Source organism: Leuciscus leuciscus (genome assembly GCF_965113295.1).
Source record: "Leuciscus leuciscus genome assembly, chromosome: 6".
Lineage (NCBI taxonomy): Eukaryota > Metazoa > Chordata > Actinopteri > Cypriniformes > Leuciscidae > Leuciscus > Leuciscus leuciscus.
In genome coordinates, this window is record NC_138730.1 from 22,023,313 (window position 1) to 22,042,782 (window position 19,470).

The window sequence follows — 19,470 nt, forward strand, 5'->3', positions numbered from 1 at the left end:
ATTATGTGCTGTATTATGTCCTGCAAAAGGCTGTGTGTAGTATGTGTGTTGTGGTTATTGTAAGAAAGTCCATGCAAGTTTTATGTTACTACAGCAGGACCTGCAAGAGAAAAGCGATTTCATCCCCACATATTGTAAATGACAATAACTCTTGAATTGACATAAATTGCAATGCTCCCCATAAGAGGATGCAGACATACGTGGTTCTTTTTTCTTTTTTCAATTTTTTTTCTTTTCTATATTGGTTATACTGATGTTTCTTAGTACTTTGCCTGACTATAATTATGAAACATACTCATATAATTTTTATTTTATTTTTTTATTTCAAACCCTGTTGTAATAAAACAGAAACCCATTACATCAATCTCTGTTCTTGAGTGTGAGATTTACCAGCAAGGCTACCCTTGTGTTTGATCATTTATAATGACACTACTGCAACATATGAACATCATGTTTCTCTCATACTGGTAACTTATAAGGAGAAATAGAGTGATTCAGAGATGTAGATTCTTAGTTGGGGAAACATGTCAGACAAAGCTCATATGGCCTGAAGTTGATGTGTATTTCTTTTAGGAACTCAACTATCCAAAGTGCATGCCTTCACCAGATCTGTGAAGAAAAACATTAGAATAAATAACTAAGTGGGCATCATTTTATAAGTCAAAAGCAACAAGACACAGCTATAAAATCTTAACATTTTTAACAAAATCATTGTAGGAAATCATAGACATATTCTATACCTGGTACACCCTGGCCAGTCTCGAAGGTCTTTTCAATCATGTCCATGTACGGTTTAGTCAGGAATTCCTCCAGAGATTTAGTAGATTTTTGAAGGCATTTAGTGGAATCAGAGAAAAGGAGGTTTCTTTCACCCTCTGACTTGAACAGGCCGTCTGAAGATGTCTAAAACATGGGGGAGAGAATTTAACGATAAGACAAAATTTCAAAACAGGTCTAGTAACACAAAAGATGCTGCTTTAAATACAAGTAAATAAAACGTGAACAGGACCGGAGATTTACATTACATCTCCTACCTGTGCTAGTTTCAACATCACAAAAGATAAAATGCAGAATCTGTGAAAGAGGAAAAATTAGATCCACAGGAAAATCTACACAGAACTGCAATGAACTCACTTGAGCCGCCTCCAGCATGGACACCACATCATCGCGAACATCTTCCCTAGTGACCACAGCATGAGCCGGCACACTGGCAAGTTTACATGCAGCAAATTCAGAGTATTTGAATGTTCTCTCAGGTGATTCAGGGCAGATCAGTTCAAATTCATCTGACTTCAGTTGCTTAGCCCATTCTGGCCCTTTACCTAAGTAGATATAGAGAAGGAACCAGACCAGAAAAATCCATATTTAAAAATGTGACACTATGAAAAGTGTGAAGCTTTATTAATCGACGTAAACCACACTAACCATCAGTGTAATCCCCAACAGTAGTGTGCTTGATAAAAGCAACATCACCAGCTTTTTCTGCAAGACACCTACAAGAGGAGTGAGATTATGATGTATTTAGATTATGGATTGGAGTCAGCATACAGATCTAAAAAACATATTTCCCTTTCCATTCTAGTCTACGGTCCATACCTGAAAGCCCCATCATAGCCATAATAGATCTCTGCAGAAGAGGCTTTGCACTTGCTCTTATCTCCAACTTCCTTTCCACTTCCTTTACACAGTTGACACATGTTTGATGCAGGATCAGCACCAGGAGCGCAGCCTTCACTGAAGAATTTGTCTGAGAGATAAAGACAAAATATGTTATTTTATGCAATTACATGAACTAATTCTTAAAGAATCAATAGAAAACATGAATTAACCAGCTGAGAATACACACTCAGTGATACTCACATAGGGTACAGTCCGGTTTTTTGCCACATATGACTGAATCTGGGACTTTCCAACCAGCATTGCGGTTCAGGCCAGTGTGGCAGGACTTTTTCCCTTCTAGTTTACTCCACGTTACACCCGAGCCCTTACGCACAACCGCCACAACATGGTAACTTGAGGCCTCTGTGCACATCACAGAAATGTTCATTGCAGGATTATCGGATCAAGTATAGAAAACTGTTGTCAGACAACTGATGAGAAAATGCAGACTAGAGCTTCACAAAAGTGGAAGTATGTAATACTTGCCTGCACTATCGGTACAGCTTTCTGCAAGGAAGGAGAGAATAACATTTTAGATTTCATCAAACATGTAAGTTCTGACTAATAGTATTCTTATGAATTGATTCATGAAATATGAGGTAGTGTTCATTCTTACGTTGAATATACTGCTCAGCCATGACTGGAACTAGACCGCACTTTCCAGCAATATATACCTGGCCACCATCAACTGCAAAGGCATCTGCTTCTCTGCGCTTTAGTGAAAATAAAACAGAATATTAACCTACAGGTGGACAGCAAGTAAAGATGATTGACATCAACCTCAGCACTCATGTGACCCAACAATACCATGACTTTCTTGATGCAGTCTTCCACAGATGATGCCCTTCTGCACTCCAAACGAGGAATCTGTAAACTGTCACACTTCTGTTGCTCTGCATGGCTAATAGTACACCATTGAATTTTACGGTCCGGAGTTGGTGGTGGCGGGCTCCCAACTGATGAGAAATTATACATACAATATACAATCATGCTTTTCAAGTAAATGTCAAGAACTACAAACTCAAGGCCCCAAAAGTGCTTGACACCTAAGTCAGCCTTAAAATGGGGCATCTGCAAACACATGATGCTAGAGCATTTCTCAGAACTCACTTTTTAGTGTGTGTGCAGATAGTACACATAAGGTTCACACAAAAAATGTGGTAACACTTTATTTTACAGTGTCGTTGTTATATAATTACATATAGTTATTCTAGTAATAACTATAAATTATGCATAATTACATGCAACTAACCCTAAACCAAACCATAATCCTAACCCTATAATAAGTACTTAAATGTTTAATTACAGTGTAACAAAGACACTTTAAAATAAGTGTAACCAAAAATCCTAAATAAAGTTTATTTTTAGCATTTAAAGGGTTAGTTCATCCCAAAATGAAAATGTTGTCATCATTTACTCACCCTCATGTCGTTCGAAATCAGTAAGACTTTAGTTCATCTTTGAAACATAAATGAAGATATTTTAATGCAATCTGAGAGATTTATGTCCCTCCATTGACAGCCTACGCAACTACCACTTTGACGATTCAAATAGTTCATAAAGAGATCGTAAAACTAATCAATATGAATCGAGCTGTTTTGTCCAAATTTTCTGAAGGGACACGATCACTTTAGATGATGAACAGAGTTAATTTAGGCTTTTAACTCACACATCATCTATGGTAAACAGAAGCTCAAGCATGTTCGCTTGATGTGTGAGAACCAATGAGGTTCATTCTCATGTGTTACGCAGGCAGCACGTTTGAGCTTCTGCAAGAACCAATGAGGTTCATTCTCACGTCAAGCAAGTACATTTGAGCTTGTTTATGTTCGCTGATCAATGTCTATATGTGAATAAAAGCCTAAATTCAATCGGTTCATCTTATAAAGCGATCATGTCTCTTCAGAAAAAGATCATATGGATTAATTTGTCGATCTCTTTATGAACTTTTTGAAGTGTCAAAGTGTCAATGGACGGACAGAAATCTCTCAGATTTCATTAAAAACACCATCATTTGTGTTCCGAAGATGAACGAAAGGTTTAAAACGACATGAGAGTGAGTAATTGATGACAATTTTTTTTTCCTTCAATGAATGCTAAATAATTAAAATAAATGTTGTTTAATGCATATTTATGTGTGGCTTCATTGTCCCAATACTTTTTTTTAGGCACACTGTATACATTCACATGTATTTTTGGTATAATTGTGTCACCTCTAAGGGCACGCATGGCCTCATAATAATCTTGTTTCAGGTAGAGGAAGGAGTCTGTGCTCTTTGGGAGCTCCTCCAGGCCAGTTGCAGAGTCTGAGAATATCAGGTCTTTACCCCCAAAAGCATCAGAAGAGAAAAGATCTGAATGCTGTTGAACACAACAAGAGGCTTTCATTGTCTCCTGAATTACAGGGTGAAAGATTTAGATCAATATTTCTCACTTTCTTAAAACAATGACAGAGTCTTTCTTTAGTAATAATGTAGTATGGTGAAATTAAAAGTTACTGATGCAGCATCTATTGCAATGACATACCGGAACCTTTGTAAGGTTTGTATAAATGCACTGTGAATCAGCATCCTTGTGGGCGATGACAGCACGGGCGGGCTCTTTGCCGAGGTGACAGTCCTTGTACTGCTCAACTTCTTTCCTAGTGCCGTCCATGCACAACAGCTGGTAGTCCTGTCTCTCACTTTCTGAATAATTCAGATTAGACAGATTATCTCTAATGGTTTGGTGACATTGGATAATATTTTAGATTTTGCAGAAAAGATATCACTCACCTGGGATTCCACCATGGCAAATAAAGGCAACGTCCCCATCACCCCTTTTCATGCACCTGGAAAGAATGCATGAGTTATATTGTTGTTTATACAGAGAGAAGACAATGGAAATATGAGTGTATTAGTGTGGAAGGCTCATACTGGAAGGCTCCTGAATCTCCATGGCAAGGTTCACTCTGTGAGCAGGTGCAGTCACCCTGGCAAGCTGAGCACAGGTTTGGGTATGTGGTTTTTGATATTTCAGGAATACAACTGCGCAAGAAGAACTGTGACACAGCTGGAGAACACAAAAAAAGTGCCCCATTATTCAGTTATACATGAATTACAAAACAATTCACATAACCAAAAATCACATTTACAGTTTTTCTGAATTGCTAAAACACTAAACCCCATTCTCTGAACCAAATTCTCAATAGCCTAAACAAATTTGTTGAATAAATCACTCTTTCTGTAAAACATTAAACAAGTTCAGGTAGTTAAAACACTGTTTGCAAGTCTCATGCACTCTTTTTCCAAAACCCTAAATACATTCTCACTCACTAAAAACACATTTTGCACTGTAATGCACTTTTGTTTCAAAACGCTAAACACAGGCAGGCAAAAGTTAAACACAACTACAACACAGTTGTCATCGTTTACACACAACGACTCAAAATTGTTCACACTTATTTCTAATGATGTGGCCAAACAAACTGTACATAATACAAGTCAGTTCAGAGTCCCAAAATTTACTCTGAATGTTGATACCAAAACAATGGAAACAATATAAGAGGGAGAGGAGGAAGAGGATGAGGACGACTCGAGAACGAACAAGGTCTCTAAGGTCTCTAAGGTCTCTCACTGACCTTAGTGTACTGTAACATGCTTTTCATTTAGAGTTTTTTACTGTAACCTTTTTGGCTTTTACACTGTATTTTCACAGTATGCAAGTGCTGAATATACAGACATTCAATACTATTCAATATTCAGTACAATACTATACTTGTAGTGCATACAGTATACAATTTATTCACCTTACTACTGTAAGTTGTCATTACTATACTTTTTTACGTAATTGCAAAATTTGTTTACTTTGTTACAATATAATAAATCATTTTCTTTAAAAATATTTTTTCTGTAAACTGCATGCTTTGGATTCTGTGTTCTCCATTTTTGATGTAGTGTGTACATCTGTAGTGTTTATAATATTGACACGCTGTGTGTATGATCTGAGAGCATTGTTTGATTTTGCCAGAAGAGTCAGATGTTCTCTGAATGTGGTTTGAAAATTTGGTTTTGTGTTTAAGGTTTTGAGAAAGTGGGTGATGGTTTCAAGAAATGTGTTTGAGCAATTCAGAAAAACTGTAATAAAATTTTTATTTCACTTTTCGTTAGTATTTTAGAACTTCAACTTTTTTTTGTTTTTTTTTGTTGCCAAGGCAACATTTCACATTTTTGTTTAAGCTTTTTAAAGTTTAAGTTTTTCATCTAATGTTTATATTTTATTTTTTACTGTTATTATCCCAGCTTGACTACTCGCCTAAATAAATGATAAAATATTGATTTGAGTTTAATTATTTTATAATTTTTCCAGTATATTATTTTAAAAGCTGTCTCTGAGAAAAAAAATTGGTCTAGCAACAAGATGAACCCTGCACCAATATTACAGCATAATGAAGCCCTCTGTTGTTAGAACAATAGATACATGAGACTCAAGATGGCGGCAGTTTTGTGAAACGAGAGTCTGTGGTGTGATACGAGAGTCACATACAGTAAGTGCTGCTGGTTGCATGGATGAGTGGACTGATAATATACAGCGTTGCCATGGACAACGGTCAATATCAGGAAATACCAGGCCACTAAATGCCAGTATTTCAGAGAGCCATATAATAATAATCCACATATGATCTCCAAATAGAGCCAAACTTACCCTTCTCAATAGGCATGTCATCAGGACCATCCCAGTCAATTATCCTGTCTCTAACCAGTCGTCCAATAGGTAAATCCCAGCCTCCAGACTGTTGATAACAACTGTGGCAGGAAGTCTTTCCCTTGAGATCTTTGATGGTGAATTGAGTGCCACGCTTTACGACAGCGACAGCATAACAGGGCTCTAGAGAAGAAGTGAAGCAGAGAGGAGGGGAACAGACTCAAAAACACATCTGACAGAAATCACTCACTGCTAAACTGAAACATGTTTAGAAAGGATTTCAACATGTACAGGAAGATGACGCATTATACAATATATTATTAAAGGAAACAAATGGAAACATTTGCTAACATAGTTGTTAAAGCACAAATGAAAACCATGAACAGCATTGTGTCATTATTATTTATTTGAAAAAGTGTCATTAATGTGAAATACTAAATCAAATATTGGTAACACTTTACAATAAGATTCCATTTGTTAACATTAACTATATTAGTTAACATGAATTAACAATTAAAAATATGTCTAAAGCATTCATTAATCTCAGTTAATATTTGTTTCCACATTTACTAATGCATTATTAAATTCAAAAGTTGTGTCTGTTCATATTATTTTACAGACCTGAGCAAACATGAACTAACAATGAATTTTATTTTATTACCTCTATAAAGCCAACTGAATCATATTTGATATGCACATTTCTAAGGTATTTAAATAATCAACATGCTCAAAACTGTGCTGAAAAACCTCTTGAACACAATCTACTACATTCTATTGTCTGATTGATTGTTGTGTGTGTGTGTGTGTGTGTGTGTGTGTGTGTGTGTGTGTGTGTGTGTGTGTGTGTGTGTGTGTGTGTGTGTGTGTGTGTGTGTGTGTGTGTGTGTGTGTGTGTGTGTGTGTGTGTGTGTGTGTGTGTCACAGTTCTGTCACCCTTGTCTGGGTTTTCTCTTGGTTTAGTGACAGAGCTGTGACACTCCCGGTTTGTCATGTGTTTGTGTTAGTCTGGTCTGTTGTGAGCACATGGCTGTCATGTTATTTCCTTGTGCCATGTGCTCTCCTGTCTATTGTCTAGCCCCTCCCATCTTGTTATCAGATTATTGGTTAATTTGTCCCACCTGTCCTTCTCGTTACCCTCCTTTGTTTGTTCCCCTATTTAGCCTTCCTGTGTTTGTAGTCCTGTGCTGGTTCGTTTGTCCAAGTTACTTGTTCCTGGTGTTTCCTTCCCGCTTGCTATCTGAGGTTTTGAGTTTTGTACCTTGTCTGCCAGTGACTAATAAATTTCCTCTGCATTTGAATCCTCGTCTCACGTTCAACTATTCCGTGACAGTGTGTGTGTGCATTTTAAGCTATACTGTTATAAAGATCTCACTGATTTACTTTTAAAGCTATCGAAATTTCTTCTTGCATATTAACATCAGCTACTGCACTTTTTTCCTAAAGTATGAGCTCCATATTCTCCTGATGTATCAAATATGATGCTCCACAAAAAACACATAAGATGTTTTAGATTTTTTTCATATTTTGTCTATAATTCTTTAAACTCTTGCATTACATTTTTTTTTCTGACAATTGTTTCATATGTCAGGCTTTACAGTGTGAAGTAACGTTAACAAAACTGAATAAACAGTGTAACAAATGCATTGCTCATTGTTAATGATCCATCTGAATTACACAATAGGCTACATCTTTTTACTTATATTTTTAATTCAATTGATTGTCAATTAGTCATAAACCTTGTATTTAGATTGAAATATAATACTCAACTGGTCTATAGGTTATGATGATAAATGAAGATGTTCAAAATCTAATTCATTGAACACAATGAATTATGAATTATAATAATTATTTCATGAAAAATAAAAAAACATTTGTGTGTGTGTGTGTATATATATATTCTCTTCATCAACACCACAATAAAATATTTACCTTTTTTAGATTTCTCTGCAATGATAGGACGGAGTTCATAAGGTTTGAGTCCACCGAAGTAAACATGTTCTCCATCAACACTTACAGCATCTGCCTCACCTTTCTGTGAATTATATATTCAATTTAATGAAAATGCAATAGTTTAGACTGAACAAAACCCCCAAGGGTGAGTGAGGTAAAATAATACACGTTTTATTACCTCGATGCTCTTTATGCAGTCAGTTGTAGAAGGCTGGAGAACACACTCAAGATCTGCTGATTTGGCTACAAGGTGTTTGCATTTATCCAGCTCTTTCTGTGTTGTCACACACCATTTGACTTTCTGAGCACTGGCTGAGGGCAGTGCCACAACTGCAAAGAAAACAATCAGTGATAAACACAATGATTAAATAAGAACTGAAGATGAAAATAACAACAATATCAAAGATGAGAATTACCAAGGCAGCCCAGCAATGAGATGAGCAGGATGTTCATATTAGGCCGTCACCAGGGATTTCTGGTAGGAAGAGACAGGAGAGAACATGCTTTTTATAGGAGGTCTGGAAGCACTAGTGGGTTGGGTCATCATCATCATCATCATCATCATCATCATCGTTTGCTCATGATTTCTCAATATCTGCTTGTGCATGCAGTGAGCCAATTCACATTTGCAAAGTGGCCATTTTCTTTTTCTTTTTTCGTGGAAATTCCCTGGTGCAGCTAATGTTAATGTTGAACATTTATTAACAATTTAAAAAATAAACATTAGCTTTCTCTTTTATATAAATAAATAGTAACGGTACAATTATACTGTACGTATGCACCTAGAAAATCACATTAAAACATGACAAACCTACCTTTCATTAAAATCTACCTTCATTATATATGCAATAGTTAGTGTGATTTTATTGTTTTGAGTTTAACATTCACAACAAAAATATGATATTGAAATTGTAGTTTGTAGTTTTGAGGGCAAAACCACATTTATGCAACTGGACTTTTAACTCAAAACTTATGGTTAAGGTAAAGTCCGTGTGACAACTTGCCCCGGTCTCCAGTACTGCTGTGTACATCAGAATAAAAGTGTGTGTTGATTTATCCAAACACCGTCTAGATTCACATTCCTTACATGCTCCCTGACATGATTAACTCATCTTATGGTGGATATCATCATTTGTAAAGACATTTGCCCGAGTAAACATTGTCTCTGTTCAGAGACCGTTGCATGTGTGTGCTTAGAAATCAGTTGATTGGTTTGTATTTGACTTTTGTACATTGTAAATATTACTCAATGCAAAAGTGTAAAGTACAAACTGATAGAAGTTCAGCAAATAAACCAAAAAGCCTTTTTTTGGGGTATGTCAGAAGAGTGATGGTTTCCAGATTAAACATTGCTACTAAATCACACCAGTGTGTCACTGGGATTGCACAACTCTGGGCTTTCCAGAGAGAGAATGGGACTGAAACCAGTTATAGTTATTGTGAAATACAATAAAAGCATTTTGACTACAATTTGACATACAACAATGACTACAATTAAATGCATTATCTGACATGTCATTTGCACTATCAACATTGACTCTTTTTAGTTTCAGTCTTCTATCCCAAAGAAAAAGAAAACGTTTGTTTATAAAACGCATTATTATAAATTTAGAGCAGTGGTTTTCAATCTTGGTAATGCATTGACTTGGATTCACTGGCCTATAGAATATAATCCCACATTTGAACCCTGGTCAGTTGGGAATGGAATCCTGTATTGGGTCAATGACAAATGAATTTTTGCACAATAAAGAATAGGAAAAATCTTTTACAATCTGCATGTGCCAAGTTATAAGAAATGTACTCTTTGCTGGTATCATATGCACTTCTAAACCATTTTCAGTTTAAATGTAATTAAAATGTAAATGTCATGTGAAAAAAAAAGTGCACACATCTTAATAATTTCAAGGTAAAACGTTGTTACAAATATCATGAATTATTAATAAATATCATTATGTTTTTCATTAATCACATCACGTGACATTTTACATATTGATCTATCCTTTTTCTTGTCGTAAAAAGGTCAAATTATATGATATTTGAACAGACTTATTGACGTTGACAACAGGGTTATTACTGTTAACTAAAACTAAAACCATTAAAAAATGTCATTACTTGAAATAAAGTAAACATTAACTGAAATAAAATATTACAAAAAATGAAACTTATATTACAGCTTGACACGTCAACATTTCACATTGTCATTTAGTTTAAGATAACTAATACAAAATCAATAAAATAATCAAATTAATTAAAACTATATATAAATATAACAGGAAAACCATTTCCTGTTTAGTTTTTTTCCTGCATGTTAATTGCATTACATGACCTTGATTTGATTGACATGCATTTTTCAAATATTAATAAGCAGTGATAAGCGGTTAAATTAAAATATTATTATTCACAATATTATTACAAATCTTATTCTTTTAATTGGCTTTTTGGAGACTTTTTTTGGAGACAACAAACTTTGACTTTACCAGGTCCAGCTGTCTATGAACTCTAACCTCGGACACTCCACTATCTGAAGGAGATAACAGAGAGGCTTCAAGCAGATGCTCAGCTCCATGAAACATTTCCCAGGGGTACAGAGCCACTGTTTGAAGAGATCATGTGTATTTATGAAGAAAATATACTAAAAGCATATGCATGTCCTTCTCTTCAAGCATGTCAGACTAGGAAATCAAGGTTGCAGTACTTCAAAAGAAAAATGTATACAGTCTCTCGATCGACATTGATCTTGGATTTTGTGCTAATACTTCAACAGCTATCGTTTTGTCGCATTTAGCAGCACATTAACAGGTTTCTGAGAATGAACAAAGGTGACTGAGATTCAGCTCCCTTATGTAACCGCTCTTAGATAGTGTACTGGAGCACTTTATAAGATCTGAGCAGGGGCGTCAGACAGGAGGTAATAGTGGAACTGAGTAACAGGGACCCTTGGCGAAGAGGGGGCCCACAAAGATATATTGATATATATTGGTGTTGTGAGGGGCCCATCCCTTGGTTCTGTTTGGTGCATTTGTCCCTGGATCTGAGCATGGAGTTATATTGCGCTGGTACTAATACTAGATACTGGCTGATCCGTGCTGGTGTTCAAGTCTGAGAATCTCTCAGTTTCGATTACATTCCCAAGTATGAGTACAGCTGTGCCTGTATGTGCAAATCCTGTGGTTGACTGACCTGAGTGTTTGACCAGCTGCAGCTATTTAACTTAGCCCTGCTTGCAAAAGTTTAAAGGCCTATGCAAACATTGAAGAACACTGTGATAAAGAGGATACGAAACAATGAAAAGTTGTACCAATACTGCCGGGATAGACAGCTTACAAGTTGTCCAATGCAGATGAATTAAAAAATAAATAACTTAGGTGGTTGATTTATTTGAAATTTCATCTCCATGAGGATTTTTGTACACTTGTAAATTAAACAATATTATGTTGCGTAGCAGTCAGAGATATTGCATAATATAGTTTTTGTGTTGGATCTTATTCATATTTTATTCGCTGGGCATTCAATGCGAGACGAAAAGGAGAACTGGTTTGGTTGGTTATAGGGTTTGGTTGTTTCAGGGTCCATTTCATAACTGGCACCCTCTTGATCCTCAGTCATTGATGTTATGGAGAAATTAAAAGGGCTAAATCTTGTCAAAGTTCTAAATTTTTGTCTGTGTAGAAAAAAATCAGTTTCTGTTAAAAATATAAATAAATAAAAAGATATTTCATATTTATTTATATCTAGATATTAAATTATGCAGCATTCTTGACATTATTCAAGTGCATGGAGTTGGCTGGATCAGTGTATAAAGATGGCAGAAATTGTTCAAAACACAATCATACATTAATCATTATTATAATAAATTCTGTTAATTATATAACCATTACTCAACTGTTTTCTTTTTGTTGTTGTTTTTTGTTTTACATAAGCATTTTCCTATAGTTCTCTTTACTTTTTAAAATCTTGATTCTTAACTTAACATAATGCAACAATTCAATAATCAAAATAACAAACCCTCAGTATAACAAGATAATATAAAACGCAGGAGAGAAACAGCCACTAACCAAAGATGTACAGACATAATAACTGAACTGTACAGAGAGGGAGTACATAATATCAGATCTAATCAGAGTGAATTAACAAGGGGCATGTGGACACAACAGGTTGCTATGGTAACTAACAGGCGCACACTAGGGCTGTGTCCGAAATCGCCCCCATACCCTCATTCACTATTCCCTACATTAGTCCACTAATAGTTTACTTGAGGGAGTGAATGAAAACGAGTGAACAAATTAGGACACTGAGCCGCTTTTGCGTAGTTTGTGCTTGCTGTTAAATAATTATTTGTAACTTAGCAAACTGGTAGCTCCAGTAGTAAAATTTAAATTAAAATAATAAAAAATGAATGTATACCTGTATGGTATTATGCTGTATTTACATTGGACCAGCGGTTTAGAAAAAGGATGAATGAATGATTGACCTGAGGGCGCAATCTTCTGGCCAAACCTGGGAATAGGGGTTATGCGGAACGCCCAACGTTCGAACCGGAAAACAGGTATAAGCATTTCCGGTTTGCACTACCGTACGCATCTGCAGTGGTAGGTGATCTCTGAGGTAACTTATTTTTCGCTTTTTTAGAAAAACAATTCTTATTTCTGTTTTAATTAAAATGTCACGAATGCTTAAGTATCAGAAAAAATTTGTTTATAAAAAAAATAAAATGCAGTCTTCATATGATTGTTTTAATCGTCTGCAAGCAAATATAAAAGGTTAAACTACTATGATAGCATACAAGTCTAAACTAACTTACTGATAGTTAGCTAACTCTACATCGGGTGCCATTAGCAAAAGCTACATACTAACTTACATACCTTCATAATCATGAATAAATGAGGAGGCGTAAAAACTTAAATCCTTTATCTAACGGAGTACTCGGGGGTCTGGAAGTCCGTTTGGCAATACGATGTACATCTGAAATGGATAGAATGGGTAGCTCCTGTAAACACCGGCTATAAAAGGTTACCATTCCTACGCTGTGTTTACCTCAGTAGCTGACGACCGGAAGTAGTTATATCTGTTTTGTAGAACCCGGAAGTATGTTGCGCATAACCCCTATTCATTCGGCGTGCGACTTTCACAGTGCATTATGGGTATTCTCTAGCCGTTGAGCGTACATCAGTTGTATACTCATTATTGCGGTGCATTGTTGGATTGAATCAGTGAACTTGATAACATCCACAATGGTTTCAAACACCACTACAAATGGCTGTTCCCTCAAACAGTGACTTTTTAAGGATATTTAAGGATAGGGGGTGATTTCGGACACAGCCTAGGAATCTATAAGGCTGCGTCCGAAAACTTAGGCAGCTGACTTGCTGCCCTATTAGGCAATGACTCTGCAGGCAGCGTTGGCACATGAAGGTTCCTCATGAAACTGATTTCGGACAGACTTCTGTGGCAGCGTAACGTTAAATGATCTACAGCAAAATAGAGCAAGCTTTGGTGAAAACTAAATGAATATGTAATCAGTACAATAGTAATTTCTCGCTAGAAATGACATCAGAAGTGGGTAAATGTTGTTCAAAAATTTATATTTGCACACTGTTTTGTTGATGGGAAAGGACTGTATAATTTGACTGGTCTTTAAAAGGTTGTGACCACCAAGGGGCATCGATTAGAATGCAGACAAGATGTTCCGTTGAGGTGTTTTATTGAAATAAAAGTTTAAATGTGTGTGGTTCTGAAACAGAGATACAGGCATAAATCAGTAAATGTAGACACTCTATATAAATGTCAAATAGTTATTACAGGCCTAGCAGGTATATAATAAAACAAACACAATTAAGAGATTAAATTATAGTTTTGTTATGTATGACTTAAATGCTGTGTTATAATAAATGCTTATTACTAAGCACATACATACTTATAAATTTAGTAGTACACTATATCTCTGTTCAAAGATTAATTTGCTGCACATTAACTGCAACAATATACGTAGGCCTACAACATACTAAATTCAGCTGAACATATAATAATTATGAGCTGCAGAATTACTCCTTAAATAAACAACATTACACATTGTGCAATAACAACAAACATTATTTCAATTGAGACACATAAGGATTGCAGAGCAACATCTCCATTAATTAACAGCGTTCTCAATTAAACACACGAGCAGTGCGAAGCTCCGCCATTATACAACAACGAGCAGCAACATGTCACGACATTATTGTGAGGTAAAAACAACAACAAACTTCAGTATACTTACTGGTAGTTGCACGCACACAATACTAGGAACTTGAGTAAATAAGTACAGCAACACTAGCTTATATTATCTATATAAATATAAATATAAACTACACAGTCTTTCAACACCAGCGCTCTCTTCCAAACGTTCCGAAACTGAAACTTAAACTGTCTGCTCCCGCGAGCCGCAGAGCGCAGTGACGCTCCTGATTGGCTGATTCTCAAGCAGCCAGTTTTATCTGCCTGAAAAAGGTCGTCCTTCGTCACAGCCGCCCCCAAATTTGTTACACTATATTTGCCACTCTAAGAAGGACTGACCGTATCAGTGTCTGGTATGGCAGGCAGAGCTACAAGGCGAGCGACAGGCCTTGTGTAGATTTTGTCCTTAACTTTGACTACTGCAGTCCTGACTCTCCCATCAGTTCCTGGAATAACCTCAGTGACATGACCTAAAGGCCACTGCGCTCTTGGCAACTGTGGGTCCACCACCATCACTATGGTTCCAGTTTGCAGCTGTGCAGGGTCCTTGTGCCACTTGGAGCGAGTCTGAAGAGTCGGGAGGTAGTGTCGTATAAAGTGGGACCAAAACTGGTCTGCCAGCACCTGAGTATGTCTCCAGCGGCGGCGACTCAGGAGCTCAGACTCAGCATACACAGCCTGTGGTAAAGAGGGGTCGAGCCGCCCCATGAGGATCAAGTTGGGGGTCACCGGGTCAGCATCAGCCACGTCTGTTGACACGTAACCCAGTGGTTTGGAGTTTAAAATCCCCTCCACTTCAATAAGTACTGTCCGCAGGACCTCTTCGGGGACAGTCTGTGATTGGATGGTGGCATACAGTGCAGCTTTAACAGACCTCACTTCCCTTTCCCAGACTCCTCCAAAGTGTGGTGCGCTTGGAGGGTTAAACTGAAACCTAATCTGGTGTTTAGCCAGATGAGCCTGGAGTGTGGGGTGTAATGACCTGAAGGCCTCCTGGAGTTCTCTTTCACCTCCCTTAAAATTAGTGCCCTGGTCGGACCGGAGCTCTGCTGGCTTACCCCTTCATGCAATGAAGCGGCGGAGGGCCATCAGAAAGGAATCCGAGTCCATACTGGACAGAACATCCACGTGCACAGCGCGCGTCGTCAGGCATTTAAATAGTATGCCCCATCTCTTCTCATGGCGACGGCCAACCTTCACTGTGAAAGGCCCGAAACAGTCCATGCCCGTAGAGAAGAACGGGGGCTTCAGCAGCCGTAGTCTGGACTGTGGGAGGTCTGCCATCTTGGGCACTACTGGAGAGGCTCTCCATCTCTGGCAGTCCGGACAGGAGTGCTGGTGGCGCTTAACAGCTTCACGGCCATGCAGAATCCAGTATTTTCGCCGCAGCTCTGCAAAAAGGCGCTCTGATCCTGGATGGCAAAGGCTCTTGTCCATGTCTTGGATGATGAGCTGGGTCACTTTATGCCGATGGTCCAGGACCACTGGGTGAATAGAATCGGGCTCTAACTGGTCACTGCGGCGGAGCCTTCCTCCAACCCGGATGAGTCTCACAGTCTTGTCATACTCTGGCGCTAGGGAGATCAGCCTACTGGTGGCAGCTACTGGTTTACCGGTACTCAAGAGGCTAAACTCCTCAGCAAAGCTGTCCTGCTGGGCTCGTCTCAATACTTCTCTCTCTGTTTCTCGATAGTCATCAGCAGAAAGACTGACAGGGCTCCCTGATGACACAGGGCTGGATTGTGCAACCGCCTCTGTCAGCGCTCTGAACGAGGAAAACTGATCAACATTTGGTAGCAGAGAAGTCTGTATGCTTGTAGTGAGACAGCAGATAGTGGGTTTTCGCAGCTCAGCAGAATTCTCTGTCACCTCTGTGGCTGGCTGTGTAGGCCAGACTTCAGGCGACTGTTGTAGGAAAGCAGGGCCCTGACTCCATCTGTTCTTACCAGCCAGTTCCAGCAGTGTTTTTCCCCGCGTTATATCATCAGCTGGGTTGTTGACAGAATCCACATATCTCCAGGCCTGGACCTCAGTCAGCTCCTGGATTTCAGCTATCCGTGTTCCCATGAATACCTTGTACCGACAGGAGTCGGACTGAAGCCATGTAAGTACTGTTGTGGAGTCTGTCCAGCATATAACATTGCGGATATTCACAGTCAGCTCTCTTTGAAGTAGTGCAGCTAACTGTGCAGCTGTCAGGGCAGCACACAGTTCTAGTCTTGGTATTGATTGCTGCTTCTTCGGGGCCACTCTGGATCTAGCAGCCAAGAATGACACTTCCACACGGCCGTGTGAGCTCTCCGTCCGCAGATAGGCCACCGAGCCATATGCCTTCTCTGACGCATCAGCAAAGATGTGTAGGTCTCTCTGGAGGTTTGAAGTGTTCATCTCAGGGCTCACGTAGCATCGAGGCAGTAGAATCTGGGAGAGATGCTGCAATTCTTCCTCCCACGTCAGCCATGGCTGCAGCACATCCTCAGGCAGTGATGGGTCATCCCAGTCTCTCTGTTTGTCCCACAAGTGCTGCACCAGGACCTTGGCCCGAGTAGTGAAGGGGACTATAAATCCCAGGGGGTCGAACAGGCGTGCCAGGACTCTGTATATATTTCGCATGGTGGGTGTGGGTTGGTCCAGCATACGGTATATATACCTTAAGGTATCTGAATTGCAGAGCCAGCGGAGTCCCAGGGCGAGCTCCTGTGGGTCAGTGCCTGACTCGTTGAGCCACAACTCACTGCTCTCAGATCTTGCTTCTTTGGGCAGGTGGCTGATGACCTCAGGGTTGTTACTGGCCCACTGGCGTAACTCAAATCCACCTGTAGCCAACAGTGAGGTCAGTTTGTCGACCAGGTGATGGGCTTCTTCAACAGATGGGAGGCTTTGCAGACAGTTGTCCACATAAAAGGATCTTTCTATCGACACTCGAACATCTTCACCTGGCTGACTGTGGTCAAACACATGTTTCTGCAGTGCGAAAGTTGCACAGCAGGGGCTACATGTGGTGCCAAATGGAAGGACTTGCCATGTGTAGATGCTGGGTGGTTCCTCTGTATTCAGGTCTCGCCACAAGAAGCGCAGCAAGGGCTTGTCCTCTGGGAGCAGCCTCACCTGATGAAACATGCCTTTGATATCACTGCTGACAGCAATTGCATGTTCTCTGAATCGCAGCAGTACACCCAGTAGACTGGAACTTAAGGTGGGCCCAGGCAACAGCAGCTCATTGAGGTTTTTTCCCTTATACATGAAGGAACAGTTGAACTCAATCCTGTTCTTTCCGTTATGGCTCACCATGTGATGTGGGATGAACCAGGACTCGGCTGCTTTGCTCAGCTCCTCTTCTGACACTTTAACTGCATAGCCCGCCTTTTCCAGCTTTCCAATCTCTGCACAGTATGCGGCTGCTCTTTGAGGGTCTCGCAGCAGGCGCCTCTCTGTACTGCGGAGATTAGCTAGCACAGCCTCCTTAGGTGCCTGAAGCTGTGGCATGTTCTTCACCCTGAGGAGGGGGGTAGCGTAGCGCTGAATTCCATCAACCTCTACTCGTGTGGTCTTCGCCTCCAACAGGCGGACTGCTTCCTGATCCTGCCTGGAGCGTGTGACAAGCTTTTCACTCCTGTAGGGCAGAACATCCAGCTGCCACAATCTCTCTACACTCTGTAGAAGCTCGTTAGTGGGTGAGAGGGTGGAGACGTGCAGGCACTGTTGTGATGTTACCTGCTGCTTGCTGTACCTGGTCGGCCCCTGAAGTGTCCATCCCAACTTTGTCTTCACTGCGGCTGGTCCCCCGTGGGGTCCCAAACGCACAGGCTCCACTGGAGTGATTAAGTGGGTATAATCTGACCCGATTAACAGCAGGGGTTGCACTCTGTTAATCGTCTGGAGAGGGAGGCCTCTTAAATGTTTGTGCTTCCTCTGAAGTGCCTCCATTGAGTAAGTGTGCTCAGCCAAACCCAGTTGATCAGCAGTGAATGCTCTGTATATCTCTGTATATCTTAAACTGTCTGCTCCCGCGAGCCGCAGAGCGCAGTGACGCTCCTGATTGGCTGATTCTCAAGCAGCCAGTTTTATCTGCCTGAAAAAGGTCGTCCTTCGTCACACACACAAACTGACCACCAACCGCAACTTTCAGACTGTCAAATGGTAATAGAATGGACATTTTGCACAGGATTGTGGGATATCATAGGGCAGCGAAGGATACATCTATGCTGCCTTCCAAAATCGATCAGATGAAGGTCTCTCATGAGACAGGAAGTGAAGCTAACATTGGATTCAGACGTACTTCCCTCCATAATATTTACAATATAAGCTTTTGCAACTCTGGTCCCGCCACACAGGTAAATAAAGATATCTCTGGACATTCATTGAAATTCTGTTTTTGTAACCTCATTTACAAGCCTTTGAACCTCATGTGACTCATTCACATTGTCCCTTTTCACCCTTTTCACCCTGCACACCTCAACATCAAAAAGTGTTGTAACCATACAATAGTATGATTAAGCTCTCTATTTTATCTCTCTCCTTCTCTTTAAGTTGATGCTCTTGCGCTTGTTACCACGCAGTTTTATTTGAGCTCATTAGCAAAATGTTAATAAAGTCATAGAATAACATGAAAATGTGCAATAGAAATTCAGAGTAATATAAAAATGAACATATTGCCTCAGGTTTTTATTATTTATGGTGTTGGTGATAGTAATCTAACAGTGAAGCATCTTGGCCACTAATGCAGACTGTGGGTTCATTTCCAAGTAGGCTATCGATTATAACGGAATGGTGTTCACTGCGGTTCCCTAGATAAAGAACTGCAACCCACATAGTAGAAATGATCATAGTAGACACATTTCTGTGATCTTTGCCTGGAAAACTGTGCTGTCAGCATGTGGGTAGTGGGAGCACAGTGGGTAATATGTGAGCTGGCAGCACAGGGCGGGAATAATCAATACATGGGATAGAGAAACAAGATCA

At 39.4% G+C, this 19,470-nt stretch overlaps 1 protein-coding gene across 1 annotated transcript; it reads right to left on the bottom strand.

Moving 5' to 3' along the window:
* Positions 1 to 303: 303 nt before the first annotated feature.
* On the bottom strand, positions 304 to 8,854 carry LOC309500552 (serotransferrin-1-like). Its single transcript, XM_082172170.1, has 17 exons — positions 8,709 to 8,854; positions 8,471 to 8,622; positions 8,272 to 8,374; positions 6,343 to 6,525; positions 4,575 to 4,710; positions 4,434 to 4,489; positions 4,186 to 4,346; positions 3,873 to 4,020; positions 2,467 to 2,615; positions 2,276 to 2,372; positions 2,146 to 2,166; positions 1,861 to 2,022; positions 1,597 to 1,747; positions 1,426 to 1,493; positions 1,135 to 1,322; positions 741 to 903; positions 304 to 609 (listed from the first exon to the last, which is right to left on the bottom strand). The coding sequence occupies exons 1-17, from the start codon at positions 8,743 to 8,745 to the stop codon at positions 578 to 580; spliced, it is 2,007 nt and encodes a 668-aa protein (XP_082028296.1). The 5' UTR covers positions 8,746 to 8,854; the 3' UTR covers positions 304 to 577.
* Between the last annotated feature and the right edge of the window lie 10,616 nt (positions 8,855 to 19,470).

What these genes read in the sequence shown, in the direction of transcription:
- LOC309500552 (XM_082172170.1), bottom strand. Translation starts at nt 8,745, where the DNA reads ATGAACATCCTGCTCATCTCATTGCTGGGCTGCCTTG. An exon ending in GGCCATGCGTGCCCTTAGAG is followed by an intron (nt 2,616 to 3,872) that starts GTGACACAATTA and finishes ATTTCTCATCAG; the next exon opens with TTGGGAGCCCGCCACCACCA. An exon ending in CCATGCTGGAGGCGGCTCAA is followed by an intron (nt 904 to 1,134) that starts GTGAGTTCATTG and finishes CCCATGTTTTAG; the next exon opens with ACATCTTCAGACGGCCTGTT.